The 16,524-nt window shown below is 42.7% G+C and overlaps 1 protein-coding gene across 3 annotated transcripts in view; it reads right to left on the reverse strand.

Moving 5' to 3' along the window:
* The window catches only part of OBSL1 (obscurin like cytoskeletal adaptor 1), a 124,469-nt gene that overhangs the window by 33,756 nt on the left and 74,189 nt on the right, over nucleotides 1-16,524 (reverse strand). For all 3 annotated transcript variants that reach the window (XM_083153805.1, XM_083153804.1, XM_083153802.1), the window contains 2 exons: nucleotides 4,732-5,007; nucleotides 381-650 (listed from right to left, as the gene is read on the reverse strand). In XM_083153805.1, coding sequence (XP_083009931.1) covers nucleotides 381-650; nucleotides 4,732-5,007 — 546 coding nt within the window. The remainder of the gene's footprint in view (nucleotides 1-380; nucleotides 651-4,731; nucleotides 5,008-16,524) is intronic.

Consider the following 16,524-nt stretch of genomic DNA (forward strand, 5'->3'; position numbering starts at 1 on the left):
GTGTCAATGGATATACGTTAGGAAGGGTGCCGGACAGGGTCCCGAAAGTCTGGATCCCGACAGTCATTATCCCGACTGATAAAACACTAATGGCAGGGTTCCCGACGGCCGTCGGCTATTCTCCCTCATGGAGGTCCACGACCCCCATAGAGGGAGGATAGAATAGGTGGCGAGCGCAGCGAGTCACCGTGCCCGCAGCGTGGCTTGCGCAGCGAGCCCGCAAGTGGCTTTGTTGCGTTGGCCACGCTGTCTGAGTCCGGCCAGTCGGGATCCCAACATCGGGCTAATGACTGTCGGGATCCCGACTGTCGGAATGGCATACCACACCTGTTAGGAATACAGGGCACATCTCATTACAAGCCTTATTTGCAGCTACTCACCATCCACATGGACTTGGAAAGTCCGTGAGTCGGTTCCGGCATTACACTCATATTGTCCAGCATTCTCTGGCTGTGCACATAGCAAGCTCAGCGTGAACTTTTCTCCCTCATTGTCCATGATCACATTCCCGTCCGGTGTCACTTCCTTTCCATCCTTCAGCCAATGAATAACATCTGGCACACGGGAGAGCTCGCACTCTATGGACAACGGCTCACCCTCAGTCACATGCAGCGCAGAAGGAGAGCATTTCATGATCTTAGCAGGAGGTTCTGCACAGGGTACATACAAAGGGAAAGGAAACCAGAACAATTGTGTCATACACTTTTGCTTTTATTTTTTATAATAAATATATATAATAGGCTATATGACAAATATGTATTACTTTACAGCAAATCTTTGAGCATGTCCTTCAATATTGAAGCAATTGCCAGAATTCTCCTAATTAAGTGTCCACAGAAGGGCCCATAGAAAGGTTTAGGTGGGTATAAATTACCGGGGCCAAATGTAATAGGGTGCGAGTATCAGAAAATGAGAGATTTTGGGAGAGTTTCCCATTTTTTTCAAAGCAGCAATCATTTACATGGCAAAAATCAACCTGATTTTCCAGTGTAAATGATTGCCACTTTAAAAAAAAAGGTGAAAACTCTCCCAAAATCTCTCACTTTTTGACTCTCACACCGTATTACATTTGGCCCATAGTCACACAACCAGTATGGTGAGGTGACCATGCCCCCATTAGGAGTGCTGGTATAACAACAACTATGGATGGTGCCCAAAAAGTGGCAACAAAACCTGGCCACATCCACAAACTGTTCTTCTGCTGGGCGCCATCTAATAGCTGGCATCAACAAAACACTTGAATTTGCCACATAGAGGAGGGGAGCAGTGTGAGCCTTGTATGATATAGGATACTCCTACTGTATCTATGAGCCTAATTCAGCACGGGCTGCTAATCAGAGAATACGCAATCCGTTTGATAATAGAAAGGCAGAACATTCACAATACGCATGCACGGCTGCAATTAGAGAATGAATATCCATACGCATAGCAGTTGTAGGTACTTGTGTAGTTTCACGGCGCCAGCCTTCCAGGCTGTTTTATTAGCAGATTAGTGGAAGCACATGACTGGCGCAAATGGAAAAAAACTGACCGATGGTTTGGGTTTTTTCGAAAGGATTTTGCTTTTTTTCTTTCAGTCTGACCGGTGACTGATTGCGGGCAACCGCTTTTTCTCTCATTAGAGATCCATGCTGAGGCCCTATTTCAGGTAATTGTCTCACTGGTGGCTATAACATTTTCACACCCAATGTTTGATCACGTCCTGCTGGATACCCCCAATCAAATTCTAATGTAGTTAGGTGATTTAAAATTGTCACCATAAAATGGCTGGATTGCTTTCAGTGTATGGTGAGTGTAGAGTTTAGTACAAGGTGCATCACAGAAGTTCTTGGTGTGCCTACCAAAGTTTTTAATCAGAGGGAATATGGCTATAAACGGGAGCAGAGGATCATGGGTGTTTTAGTTTCTCTAGTCCTCAAATATTGAAAGCGTAGCTGCTGATGAGCACAAATAATGTCTCCTGATGCACAATCCAACCAGTCCACAGTCAACAGAGCTGAACAGAGATTCCTATTCTGCTCTACTGATTCGGAGAAGTACAGGAGTGAGGCCTCCTGTGCTGTAAATGCTGCAGCTGCCATGATATGCTCATTGTGGCTCATGGGAGAGCTAGGAATCCTGAACAGATTCTATTAACCTGTTCTGTGAAATCAATGTCTAAAGCAATAGAAAAGTAAACCGAGTCTTCACACCTTTCAATTATACAAAAATGCACTTAGACTAATAAGGAACAATCTTTGTTTAGATAGATGTATAGGTGGGGGGTACATTTGTCTAAACAAAGGGGGGCATATTACCCCAGCCCCCCTGACTCTTCTGGGCCCCCCCATCAATTGATGCACTATATTTGTTTTTAGAGATGGAGACAGCACCCCTCACCCTAAATATTGGGCACAGCTTAGTTACCTGTTCCAAGGCCCAGGTCCTCTTTACAAATGGAGCTCAGGCTTGTGGCCTGTCTAGCTGCTGCACAGGCCTGAGACTTGACTACCCTCATAGGCCTAGTACCCGATGCTTGGTATTCTAGGAAAGGGTTAATCACCGGTGGTTAAGAACGCCTATCAGTATGATGGAAGAGGAGGCAGTGGAAAGCTTTGCTAGCTCTTTTTCTATCCCCTACTAGCAGCACTCTCCTGTCCTCAGCTTCTGTCTAGGTATGGCCATCGTTGCCATTGCTATCGATAGCAACAGTGCAACTGGTCATTGATGGTGGCACACTATGCAATGGATGACATCAATGGTTTTACCTATCAATGGTCATCCATTTTCTTTTACTAATGTGGGCTTGTGGGCCAATTAGATCCTGGAGGTGCGGCTTCATGGGTGTCAGAGGCAGAGCTATACTCCGTGTCCGGCCCCTTGGGGAGAAAACAAAAAATCAACTATTCATTTATGCTTGCCATCAATGGAAGGAAACCATATGGTTCACCCCCATTGATAGCAAAACTATCCTACATCGTCCATAAACCAACTATGATTAGGACTAATCAATGGTCATCCTTACTGCCTTCGTCTGCCACTGGCCTGCAATGAGCAGTGGTACTGCCCCTTTTGCTATGTTGCTTCATCCAGCTGATGGAAAATACCCTGCCTGCTCTGCTTACCCTAATAATGGATAGTTTGGATAATTTAAGAATCTTGTTATACAGGCATCTAGCTTTCAAGCTATTAAATCTCCACCCCCAACTGAGTATTTAAGGACTATGGACCTTATTCTAATTGTCACGCTCCCCTGTGTGTTTGCACAGGGGAGCGATGGTGAGCGACTGCATATGCGCATATACCATTATGTGCATGTGCAGCTGCTTGGTGCGAGAGGGTGCGGCAAACTTCTTGTTTGCCATCCTATTTACACCTAGCAGTGGGTGGTGGCGAAGGGAAGCACCCATGGGAAGGTCCAGCTTCAATGAGCGTTCCCATGAAATCACTGGTTGTTCCCATGCGAATGTGACGTGGGGGCGGACAGCTGACATCAGCGGATGCGAGCTGCCCACCCGCTTCCCATACAGGGAACCCGAAGACCTAAGACACCACAGAGGTCTTAGGTCTGCAAGCGCTTGCAAAATCATTTGATTTTGTCCCTGCACGCAAGCCTGCGAATGGATGTTTATGCAAAATATCCATTTGTGTGTGGGGATATCTGGCGTGTGAGGGTTGCACGGCTGGAAGTGCAGGCGGCATTTGAATGACACGCATAGCTGCAAATTTCGCAGCTTTGCGTGTCAACCAGATTAACCTCCTAAGTCTCCTGTCTGTCAGAGGCTTCCCTATCACTAATCAGAGAAATTGAAAATTGAGCAATTATCGAACGACTAGACATGCACAGTGTTTAAATTGCCCATGGACTGGGTCAATTAGCAAAAATTATCCATATGCATAGAAGTCGTAGAGAAGCCGCAATTTGATTGACAGGAACCCAGCGTTTAGGGCTGGAAACCTGGCGTGTTCTGGGTGTGTTTGTGAAAACTCAGGCAACCTGTTCGATGGTTTGGTTTTTGCGAATGGATCTGTGAATGTATTGCTATCTGCAATGGATTCACAATTTTGCAAGGGGTGTGTTTCTTTAAGTCTGGGCAGCGGCTTTCTCTATGCAGTCCACTGCAAATTCCCTGATTAGCGATCAAAGCTCAATTAGACCCTGGAAACGGAATACAGACTGCAGGAACTAGGCAGCAACAACTGAGTAGTCTGCAGACTGCAAGAGAATAGGATTGCATCTAGACAATCAACATTGCACTAGCAACTAGTTCCAGGAAGTGGATGCTATGTACCTGTGGACAGGTCCTGCAATGTCGGAAGCAGGACAAAAGCAGACCGTCAATGATTGACAATCTGCTGCAGTTCAGGGGAGGGGCTGTTGACAACCTCCATTTGTGAAAACAGAGGCGTGTTGCCGCTATTTAAGAGAGGGTAGATGTCAAGGATTTCCGTCGTAGCATTTAAATGTACTGGCATCTGCAAAAGGTGGCTTGCATGGTACCAGGGTGCTGCAAGCCACCCAATGGTAGGAGAGAGATCCGATCTCTATTGCAGCAGGAGGCATCACCTGCTGGCATTAGACGCTTCCTGCTGCATCACCATACAACGCTAAGAGTGCTTCCGAGGAAGCAGCAGTGATAGCAATTCCAACCGCACCAGAATAACTTCCAATGTGTATATAAGTCAAATTTAATATATATTGGGTCAGAGACTGCAGTGAATTTGAATAACATTGCTTTGGTTTTTCCTTACCCGATATCTTCACATCAAATGTAACAGAGTCACTATCTGTGTCACAAATATATTCAGCAGAGTCTTCCACACTGGCCCTTGGCAAGATCAAGCAGTGACGGGATCCATCGGAGATCACCTGCAGATTCTCATCTTCATCCACTTCTAGCCCATCTTTAAACCAGCGGACAGTGCCCTTGCTATTGGACACTTCAATCACCAGCTCCACCCTCTCTTCTGTGATGTACTCCAGTTCCTGTGAGCGAGCCTCTGGGAAAATAATCTTTGTAGGAGGATCTAGAAATAAAAAAAGACAGTAAAAACATTTTTAAAAAAAATCAACATTCATTAGATAAAATATCCAACATACATAATTGTTATTTACAACCTTTGGAGTACCATGTTTTCATCAAAGATTTCTCATGTCAATAACCAATTATTTGTCAAATCCGACCTAAAAAGCTGCAATTGGGGGTTCCTAGTGATTTCAATGTACAGTAATTGGGAATTACCCTATAACTGTCGTTGCGGCCCAGCAAAAGGGAAAAACGTTTTGTTTTTATAAGAAACATGGATTCTTACATGGAACAAAGAGCATCTCATCCCAGGATACTGCAAATTGGAGAACTACATAGGAAGTGTTTATGTAATACATGTATACAACAATTGGTGTGTGTGGGTGTGTCCTGTCTTTAGTTTACTTTTTTGGTACAGGTGCCAGCAGGCTCTTAATTTCCAGGCTTCATGGCACTTGTGGTTCAACTAGTTCCATCATGCCTGGGAAGGTTGCTAGGCCATTTATTTATTTATTGCCCCTATACCCAAAGCCCTGAGTAAGAGCTGGGCTGCAGGCTGTCCTTGGGGAGATGGGAATAGACCTAAAACCAACGGTTAGTAAATTGATCCCTATTGCCAATGGGACCTTAGATGTCATTGACCTGAACTGGCCAAGTAAGGTGTGTGGGGGAAGGGTAACAATGTAGTTAGTATTAGTTAGTATAAAAAATCAGAAGACTACAGGTAGCCAATTTGTGGCAACTGTGAATTATACCATGAAAATGATTATTTATTAGTAATAAAAAGTTCAGCTCCTTAATAAACATGTCACATACCTTGATATATGATGATAAATTATATATGAAGATTATACATTATAACTATACAGAGAAGCAGGCATTCCCAATTTGCAACAAGTGCCGGCCATTTTCAAAGGCAATAAAGGCAAATTCATAGGGCATTTGGCATGCTTAGGAGCATTTAAGCCTGCTTAGGGTTGACAGAGGTCCTGCTTTGGGCTTGCTATGCCGAACAGAACACTGAGCTTAGATTGGGCAGCTCACCTGGGACTCGGGAGTCGGAAGCAGTGAGTGGTGATTTCCTGAAAGAAGTTAGTGAGGGTAGCGGGGAGCATCAAAAATGGATGTGGAAGGAGAGCAGCAGCAGCTCCTCCTCCCATGGACCTTCGTGGTTGCCAGTGGTTCAAGGAGCTGCAGGTGCAGATAAACTGACTGCCAGCAAGCAAATGTAAGTTTTATAAAAGCATACTAGCATTACTAATGTGGGGCATATGTGTAAGATACATTATTGTGCGGCATTATGTATATATGGTCATTACTAATGTGTGATCTATGTTAGGTGCATTACTGTGTGGTATTATGTGAATAAGGGCATTTCTAATGAGGGGCATAGGTGTAAGGGGCATTAATACATTGCAATATGTGTATAAGGAGTGCTAGTACTCTGTAGCGTAATGTTTGTTAAAGGACATGCCATTGGCATAGGGCACCAACATGATTATTGCTGTGGGTGAGGGGTGGCAGGTGTTGCTGACTGCTATTGTGATCTGTGCTGCTGGGTGATGGGTGCTTTACTGGGAGAGGGGCGTTGGATCAGAGGCAGAACTAGCGGCGGTGTTGGGGAGCACCAGCAAAAATCTTGCCTAGCATTACCGTGTATGTAATATATGTGGTTGGGCCTGGGAATCACCATAAGCCATCACACACTCTTCAGCCCACTCCTTTAAAACTAGCCAATGGGAGTCCAGGGACGGGCTTAAGAGTATGTGGTGGATTATGTTGATTCCTGATGCATACAGTCCTGGTGATCCCCAGGTGATCTATCCAGCACATATATTACCTAATGTATATATAATTACCTATAATATGTAATATATATTACCTGAAATGTAACATGCTAAAGCTAGCGCCATCTATGATGGTATCAACAGGCCCTTTTGTGGAGATTGGATGGTGGAAACTGAGTTTTTAATATCCATTTAAACTGTGTGGCTGCAGCCCGCTTGCTTCTTTTAGCAAATAGAGCAGCAAGTCAACAAATGACCTTATACTTAGAATCCAAATGATACACTATTACTTTGAAAAATTTTTCCATTATAATGAGAAAAATAATATAAAATATAAATTTTTACAATAAAGTGTATCTCTGCAATGAATACTGAGAATAATAAGAAAAAGATGTTTCCCGTTCCCTGCTACATATAGAACTCTGGCAGTGTACGACAGGTCTTTCTCAGTGCTTCCTTGCAGTAGTGGTGTCGCGCTTAACAGGGATTAAATACATCATCTCATCGCTACTCTATTTATTCCCTTGGCTTGTTCTCGCTCTTTAGCATCTGCTAGTACTTCTATTTATATATCATCCTTTTATTTTGTCTCTTGTTATTGTCCCTTTTTCAAAATGTATTATTCAGTCATGAATAGTGCCTAGTACACGAACATCAAATGTTCCATGAATCTTTCTATTACAACCAGGGGGTGCTTAGAACAGGGCCGGAAAACTCCTGTCAGCCAGGTAGACAAAGCACTCAAAGAAATGACTGAAAATTGCAATATAACATTTTTGTTTTTATCTTTTATTTTTTCCAAAAAGAAACATACAGCAGATATGCTAATTTCTTGCATATCTGCACATTACAACAATTAACATACCATATATTGACAATAGACATCGTTATCTCTCACATAACACATAAAACACAAAACATATATTTATCTTTTATACCTAGATATAGTTATCTCTCACCTAACTATTATCTAGCATTCTCCCTACTTTCGTACATATTTTGTTTCTTTGTACAAGACATTGACACTGTATACATTTATCTCTACATTTTAAAATTCCCATTTTTCTTTAATTTATACATTCTATACTTACATAGGTTCTATGTGCAAGGGCAGACACTTCGGCCAAGGACTATGTTCTCGTTTCCATTTTTTCTCTTTTCTCTTTCTTTGATGTATTATTCTGGTATTATTTTTAATATTTTCTCTTTCTAATTTTTATATTTATTCTCAGTTATCTGATTGTTTCCTAGTTTGTCATAGTCCTTGGTCAATCCCGTCCCCCCTTTACATTTCCCATATCTATTTGGTGTCCCTTCTTTTAGGCCTTGTTGATGTTTTATCTCTACAGTGTGACCCAATCCTAATCAGCTTGCTCATTTAGGCCATTAGCTACCTTTTGTTTTCCCCTTTACCTATGTGTTTTTTTCTTTTTTTCCCCTTCCCCTTCCCCTTCATTCCCTCGTCCTGCTCTCCCTTCTCCTTTCATCCCTCAGATTAATACTTTTTTCTCTTTCCTTTCTCCTTCTCCATCCTTCCGATTATTCTAGAATGGAATTCCATTATTTAATGTTGTTTGTGTATACCATGTTGTATCGACAAAAGAGTTTCTCAGGGCTGTTTGTAGGGATGGTGTCAATGTTTTTATGTATGGAATAGGCGTATAAATCTTGGGTGGGCTAGAGACATTGTGGTTGGTGTGTTTGTAATCCATTGTGCTAATATAGTTTTTTTGGTACTTGTTTCCTAGCACGGCCACAACGATCATAATCGCGGTCATCGGGGGTAAAATCGGGGCCATCGCGGGCATCGCATGCGCAAAAAAATCGGGTGCGATGGGCCAGACGCGATGCCCGCGATTTCCCCATAGAGAACAATGTTAAATGCCTCAATTTACCCGCGATGACCACGATTTCCCATAGGAAACAATGTGAAATGGCTCAATTTACCCAAATTATCATAGGAACAATGGTAAATGGGCCAAAAACACCCCTGAACATTGAAATGTCCCCCCAAAAGTAGTTTACGCCACCACATGATCAACGTGAACCCGAAGCGTGGCGAGCGCAGCGAGCCCGCGAGGGGCGGCGGTACGCGTCCTCCGACCTTTTCATACCCCTACTATCCACTAGGGCGTGGAGTTGAGAATAGAATAGTGTGGCGAGCGCAGCGAGCCCGAAGCGTGGCGAGCGCAGCGAGCCCCGCGAGGGGACGCGGATACCTGTGAAGCCCGCGAAGGGACGCGTTTACCTGTGAAGGTATCCGCGTCCCCTCGCGGGGCTCGCCACGCTTCGGGCTCGGTGGCTCGCTGCGCTCGCCACACTATTCTATTCTCACTCCACGCCCTAGTGGATAGTGGGGGTATGAAAAGGTCGGAGGACGCGTACCGCCGCCCCTCGCGGACTCGCTGTGCTCGCCACGCTTCGGGTTCACGTTCATCGCGGGGTGGCGTGAACTACTTTTGGGGGGACATTTCACTGGTCAGGGGGGTTTTTTGGGCTTTCTGGCCCATTTACCATTCTTCCCTATGATGATTTGGGTAAATTGACCCATTTAACATTGTTTCCTATGGGAAATCGGGGTCATCGCGGGTAAATTGAGGCATTTAACATTGTTCCCTATGGGGAAATCGCGGCCATCGCGGGTGGACCATTTAAGCATTTTTAGGCGCACACGACGCGACCGACCCGATTTTTCACTGTTTTCAATGCATTTCAATGGAAAAATCAGGGGCATCGCGTCGGTCGCGTCGCAGGCCACTACAATTACCCCTGATGGCCAAGATTTGTGGCCGTGCTAGGAAACAAGTACCGTTTTTTTTATTGCTGCTGCCATTTTTATAAGCAGTTTCCTATTTGCTGGTGTGAGTCTTTGTTTATCCTGCATTGAATATATTCCCCAGAATACCCATGTTTTATTAATTGTAAAATCTAATTTCAAAGTCTGTTTGATGTATTCTTGCATTTCTGACCATAATGTTTGTGTTACATTGCATGTCCAGATGCAGTGTACTAAATCTGCGCCTGGATCGCTGCATTTATAGCATCTATCATCTATGGCCTTCCCGATCAGTTTTTTCAGTCTTGGCGTATAATAAGCTCTATGTAGGAGTTTTTGGTGCATCTCCATGTATGAGGAAGACACTAAGATTTTATTTAACTGATTATAAGCTTTCAACATATCTTCCATACTTATTTCTGGGAAGTCTGTCTGCCACTTCAGTAGGCCTTTGGGTTTTTGGTCCAGGCCCATGTTCTTACGACATAGTTCATTTATTTGTGCTGTGGAGATTTGTTTTCCCTTAGCTATTAACCTATCTAGTAAACTCAGTTCTTCTTCTGTTCGGTATTTTATTGCTATGGGATGAGCATAGCTTTGTATCTGTAGATAAGTGTAGTATGGTATTTGCAAATTAGGGTATTTCTCTTTTAGTTCTGTATATTGTAAGATAGTTAATGACTCCATATTCAGTATGTCTGCTACACATTTCAGTCCTCCCTGGTGCCATGCTCTGAAGATATTGGCATATTGATTTGGTGGGAAGTTTGTGTTCCCCCAGAATGGTAAAAATATGGAGTTGTATTTAGGTGTTTGTATATTTGATCGTACCATTCTCCATGCCATGCATGTGGTGTTCAGTAATATATTTTCTTTCACCTTCTCTGGTATTTTTTGTGGTGTCCTGTGTAGCAGAGATACTAAACTGATGTCTGGGATAAAACTTTGTTCTTCTGGGGAGTTAGTGTATCTGTTGTTACCAGTGATCCAGTCTATGGCTATTCGGCAGTTTGCCGCTATTGCATATGTTTTCAAACATGGTAGGTTCATTCCTCCAAGTTCCTTTTTCTGCTGCATTTTATGTAAGGCTATTTGTGTTCTTTTTCCTAGCCATAGGAATTTCGAGAGTTCTTTATTATGTTTGATGATATCATTTTTAGGTATAATAAATCGGAAGCATTTGTATTGTATATAAAAACCGGGGGAATGTTATCATTTTATAAAGGTATCCTCTTACCACATAAGATATTGGGAGATGGCTCCATTTAGTAAAGTCTGTTTTGGTCTTAGGCCATAATGGATCATAATTTGCTGAGTATAGTTTAGAGGTTTGGCGGGATCTTAGTCCCCAGATATGTTATCCCTTCTTTTGGTGCCCATTTGAACGGGAATGGTTCTTCCCATCCCTCTCTAGCTTCTGAATTGAAGCTTAACGCTTCCGATTTTAAGTGATTAATTTTAAATCCCCCTACTTTCTCGAATTCTGCTAGCAGATTTATTAACATTGGTACTGTCTGTTTGGGATTTGACATATATCACAATACATCGCCTGCAAATGCTGATACTTTCAGCTCAGTTTCTGCCATTTGTATTCCCTTCCACTTTTTATTAAGTATAATGTGTCTCAGGAATGGGTCCAATGCCATATTGAACAATAGGGGCGAGACTGGGCACCCCTGCCTTGTTCCCCTAAATAGCTGGAAAGGCTCTGTATTATGATTGTTAATGGTCATGAATGCTGTGGGTTTCTGGTATAATGTCTGAAATATATGAATAAATCCCTCTCCAAAATTTAGTGTTTGGAATAACTGCTCTAAATACTGCCAGGAAACTCTATCAGAAGCTTTATCTGCATCGCAGCTAAGGACAATTGTGTTTTTACTCTGGTTCATTTGTGTATTATACATTGCTGCAATTAGTGGTCTTATATTGTGTACTGAGTGTCTATTTTTTAAAAATCCCGTTTGTTGGGGTACTAAAAGTGTAGGAAGTATTATCTGGAGACGTGAAGCTATTATTTTTGTAAATATTTTGAAGTCTTGATTGAGGAGTGAAATAGGTCTATATGATGTTATTAGTGTGGTGTCTTTGTTTGGCTTCGGGATTACTATGATTCGTGCTTCATTAAATAATTTTGGTGCCGTGTTTCCTTGTAAAATTGAATTATACAGTTTTCCCAAATGAGGTGTTATTTGAGTGTTCAGAATTTTGTAGTAGGATGCCAACAGGCCGTCTGGACCCCGAGATTTGTGTAATAAAAGTGTTTTAATTGTTTTCTCTATTTCTACCTCTGTTATCGGTGCCATTATTATTTCTTTGTGTTCTAAGGATAATTGTGGTAATTGTGCTCGTGACAGAAATTGTGCAATTTCTATAGGTTCATTTGTGGGTGCCATGTATAAATCTTTAAAGTATGTTGTGAAGGCCTCGGCTATTTGAGTTTGTTTGCTTATTATATTGTTAGGCTCTGTTCTTATTGAGGATATTCGCTTATGTCCTTTAGCTGTTCTGACTAGGTTAGCTAACATTTTACCTGGACGGTTACCCCATCTGAAATTTTTTTTTCTTCTTATGTTGTATGTACATATTGGCTTTTTCTGTAGCTATGTTGTCATATGCCAATTTTGCCTCCTTATAATTGGCTCTGTTCGCAGTGGAGGGGTTGGCTAACATTTTAGAGTAGGCTAATGAAGCCTCCGATGATGTTTTTATTAATAAGGCTTGATGTTTCTTCTTTTGTGATGCGGTATACGCCATTACGTGTCCCCGCATCACCGACTTGGAGGCTTGCCAAAATAGATTTATCTCCTCCTCATGTATCCTATTATCTGCCGTATAGTTGTGATACCTCTGTATTAGATATTTCTTAAATTCTAATGAATTATTCAAATATTCTGGGAACCCCCAGTTATATGATTGTTTGATTATTTTATCTAAATACACTTTCATTATGATCGGAGAATGGTCGGATATCAATATATCCAATATTTCTGTTTTTCCTATCTTGTGAATTATGGTGTCTTCCACCAGCCAATAATCCAGCCTGGAGAATGACCCATGTAGATGAGAGAAGAATGTGTACTCTCTGGCATCAGGGTTTTCCAACCGCCACGGGTCCATTAAATGTAGTGTCTCTAAGAGCATAACCAGGGTTGTGGGTGTCTACCTCCCGCCCGTGTTCCTTTTCCCTGCCACTTTCACATCTAGTTCGCTGTCCAATATGGCATTGAAATCTCCCCCGATAATCAATGCACCTTCCCTCCACCCCTGTAGTTTTGTGTACAAATCTGAGAAGAATTGTGCATTGCTTCCCGGGGGGGGCATAAATACATGCCAGGGTGTATAATGTGTTTTCTATATTAACCTTTAGAAACAGAAACCTCCCCTCTGGGTCCGCCCATTCTGCCCCTATTGAGTAGTTCAAATCTTTCCTAAAAGTTATCATTACTCCCCGCGATTTGGTCTTATAGGCTGCAGACCAACTTTCCCCCACCCTTGTGTCTCTCAGAACATTTAAATCCGATGCACGCCAGTGGGTCTCCTGGAGAAACATAACATCTGGTTTATATTTTTTTAGGTGAGTTAGCACTTTTTTTCTTTTAAGGGGTGTTTTTAATCCTACTACGTTCCAGGATATCAGGGTGATGTTGTTCTTCACCCGGGTATCCTGTATCTTAGGGATTTTAGGGGTCATACCCTTCCCATATCTGGGTTTTTTTTGTTAGAGTTTCCCCTGTTTTTTCCTCCTGTATCCCTATATATGATGGCTGCCGGCCTTGTTATTAATATCCTCCCATTTTTGCCTCTAGCAGTGAGGCACTCTCCATCACCCAGACTCCCGTCCTCCCCAACAACAATGCAGAAAGAAAGAAAAATAGAAAAAAAAAGAAAAAAGAGAAAAGGGAATATAAGAACAAGCAACATAGACATCACTCCATGTTGGATCAGGTGCAGCCGCATCCACTGTGCTGTCCCGCTCCTCCTCCCAGGCAGTAGGGTATCAATTCTTATGTTTACATATTTGGCCTTTTGCATATCTTTATTTCCATATCCGATTAACCCATACTTTTTTATCGTCCCAGATAAGTCCTCCTTTTTCCTATATTTCTGTTTTTTTGTTATACCCGCTAAGCCTTTTGAATGTTTTGACCCTATATTCATTTTTTCTTAGTTTGTAGCCTTTTTCCTGTTGAGTAACTTCCAAGTTATTTGATATTGTTCATCTCTCTTGTTCCATGAACATTAGTTTTCAGCGAGTGTAGGAAGTTTTTGGCCGCTTCTGGGGTCTCCAGGAAAAGTACCTTTCCGTCGTAGTTCACTCTTAATTTTGCTGGGAAGAGAAGTGCGAATCGGATATTATTTGCGAAAATCTCTTTACATATTTCTGAGTATTCCCTTCTTTTGTTGGACACTTGGTATGAAAAGTCCTGAAACAGGAGCAAGCGGGAAGACTCGTACTTTATTTCCGTACTTTTGTGGTATGCATTCATAATTTTAATTTTATCCATGTAATTGAGCAACTTGAAAATCACAGGTCTAGGTCGTTGTGCATTTTGACGTTCCTGACCTATTCTGTGCATTCTTTCTATCACGATAGTTCTGTTATTTGGCAGTCCAAGTAGCCATACTGAAGCGAATGCCATTAGGTCTCGGTTTTTAACACTCTCTGGGAGACCTATGAGTCTTAGATTGCTTCTTCTGCTTCTGTTTTCGAGTTCCTCCACCTTATCCATTAATGTTGTAATAGTATTTTCACAGGTTTGTACTTGTGTAGTGATTGCTTTAAGATTGTCCTCCAATGTAGATATCCTTTCCGTCAGCCTTGCTGAATGTTGAGCGGTTTGTTCTATCATTTTATTTATTGCCTCCGCCAGTGGTGCTAGTTTGGCGTCTAGCAATGGTGATAGTACATCTAAAATGTCTTTGGCGCTGGTGTTAAATTAGTGTGTAGGGTCTCATCCAAAGATTCTGATGTGCTGGCGTTGCTTGGTGAGTTAGGGGCTGACATTTGGGGTAAGATTATTGATTTGTCTTTTTTCCCCTTGTCTTTTTGGGCTTGTGCTCCTCTGGGGGCTTTTGGGACTTTTGCTACATATTTCTCCATCTTGGTTTACTTTTGCCGTTTATGACAGCTTTTAGATTAATGGGGAGTGATCTATTTTGTTTAATATATCCAAGTTCTCTTTGTTCTCACTGTAGCAGTGTTGCGGTTTGGCTCTCTCACAGTCTCTTTGCTTCTTTTGTATTTTACAGATCCCCGTTTGTTCTGTTTGTATTATTTATCTGCCTCTATTTTCTCTTCACCAGGCTTCTGTATGTATTATAGAATGGCACGTAGTGCACTTTTCTGTCAGCTTTTATGGCTCAGATGTTATCTCTAAGTCCTGTTTTTCCCTGCTGGGTAGACGGTACAAGGTTTTTTTTTATTATTATTATTAATTTTCAGCAATCCCTATTTCCACAGACAGCTGCCACCTGTCTGTGTCGGTTGCTGATTGTGTTATATCTGTGCCTTATTTGTGCCCGGCTTTAATGTCCCTCAGCTTGCTTTTTTGTGTATTAGTTCTCTGATTACAGCATAGCAAACTTTTGATGGGCCAATTTTTAGCAATGAGAATAATTGGGAAAAATAGAGGCAGACTCACTGTTACTTTCTCCCTGGGCTCCGTCTCCTTTTCCCTTGCATTTTTTTTGCCAGCAGGATCCGTGGTTTGCCTCCTCCAATATGGTGGTGACGCTCCCCTCCTCCAGGCCTCCGGTCTCTCTCTGTCCCGTCTGCTCTGCACTGCTGCCCCGGAGTACACCACGCCAACTCTCACCGGCGCTTGGCGTGTTCCTTGTTGCTGCCGCCGGGGATCCCTCTCTCACCGGGTCCCGGCGCCGCTCTGTGCTGCTGTGTTGCTGCCATCAGAGGTCTCCACGTCAGCCCCTCACGCCTCCCCACGTCTGTTCCCGGCGCCGCTCTGTGCTGCTGCTGCCGGAGGATACACGTTAGCCCGCTGCGTCTCTCTCTACGTCGCCTCCACTGAGACCTCACCTCCGCCTGTACCCATCTTGGATCCCGGATAGGGTAAGTTGGGTGTCTGCCTTTTCAGTGTCTTTTAGCTTGGCACCAATATCAGTGCCCGGGGCTCCCGTGTTTTTTTTTTTAGCGGGTGGCCGGTATTCTTCTGCACTTGCCCGCCGCTTATCTCCTAACACCTCTCGGTTCTCACTCCCGGGGTGTTTTCTCAGGATTCACCGTCGGGTATCACCGTCAGGCTCCTGAGTTGTGGAGAGCCGTAAAACGTGACCATCAGCTAGGTCCACCCCCCGGAAGCCGCCATATAACATTTATATTGATGTGATTGGACGCATGTATTTCCTGACTCCTTATAGCCCCTGCTGTCTGAAATATATGACTGAATGGCTCCTGGCTGCTACATTAATGTGGCATTGCTATATGCCTACAGCATGTTCCTCCTGAGCTGCAGTTACTGCATCCTGAACAGCTGTCAAATTACAGATCACTGATTATACAGTAAGGACATTGACGCTTTTTAGAATGCTTGAGTGACCAAATATATTATTTGCTGCATTCCTGATCCAACATACAGAAAATTTATAATCCCTATTTGATCTATTCAAAACACACAGTGTAGGAAAAATCTATAGCAGCAGACTCACCGCAGTAGTAATGGTGGTGATTACATACTTTTATATCACCTACTTCTAGATTTAATAGTGGCTAAAGAAACTGCACACATATTCACCAGTCTAATGCAAATTTAGATGAACTTAATGACCATGAATACAGGACAGGATACTATGATTATTATTATTATTATGTTTTATTATGTTATTTATTAGTATGGTGTCACACATTGATAAGGCGTTACTATTTCCCACAGTGCCAGGCTGTGGGGCGAGTAAATTTGATTCTGGAGCACAGTATAGGGCAGGGGTGGCTTGAGAT

Source organism: Crinia signifera, chromosome 7 (assembly GCF_055691185.1).
Source record: "Crinia signifera chromosome 7, ASM5569118v1, whole genome shotgun sequence".
Lineage (NCBI taxonomy): Eukaryota > Metazoa > Chordata > Amphibia > Anura > Myobatrachidae > Crinia > Crinia signifera.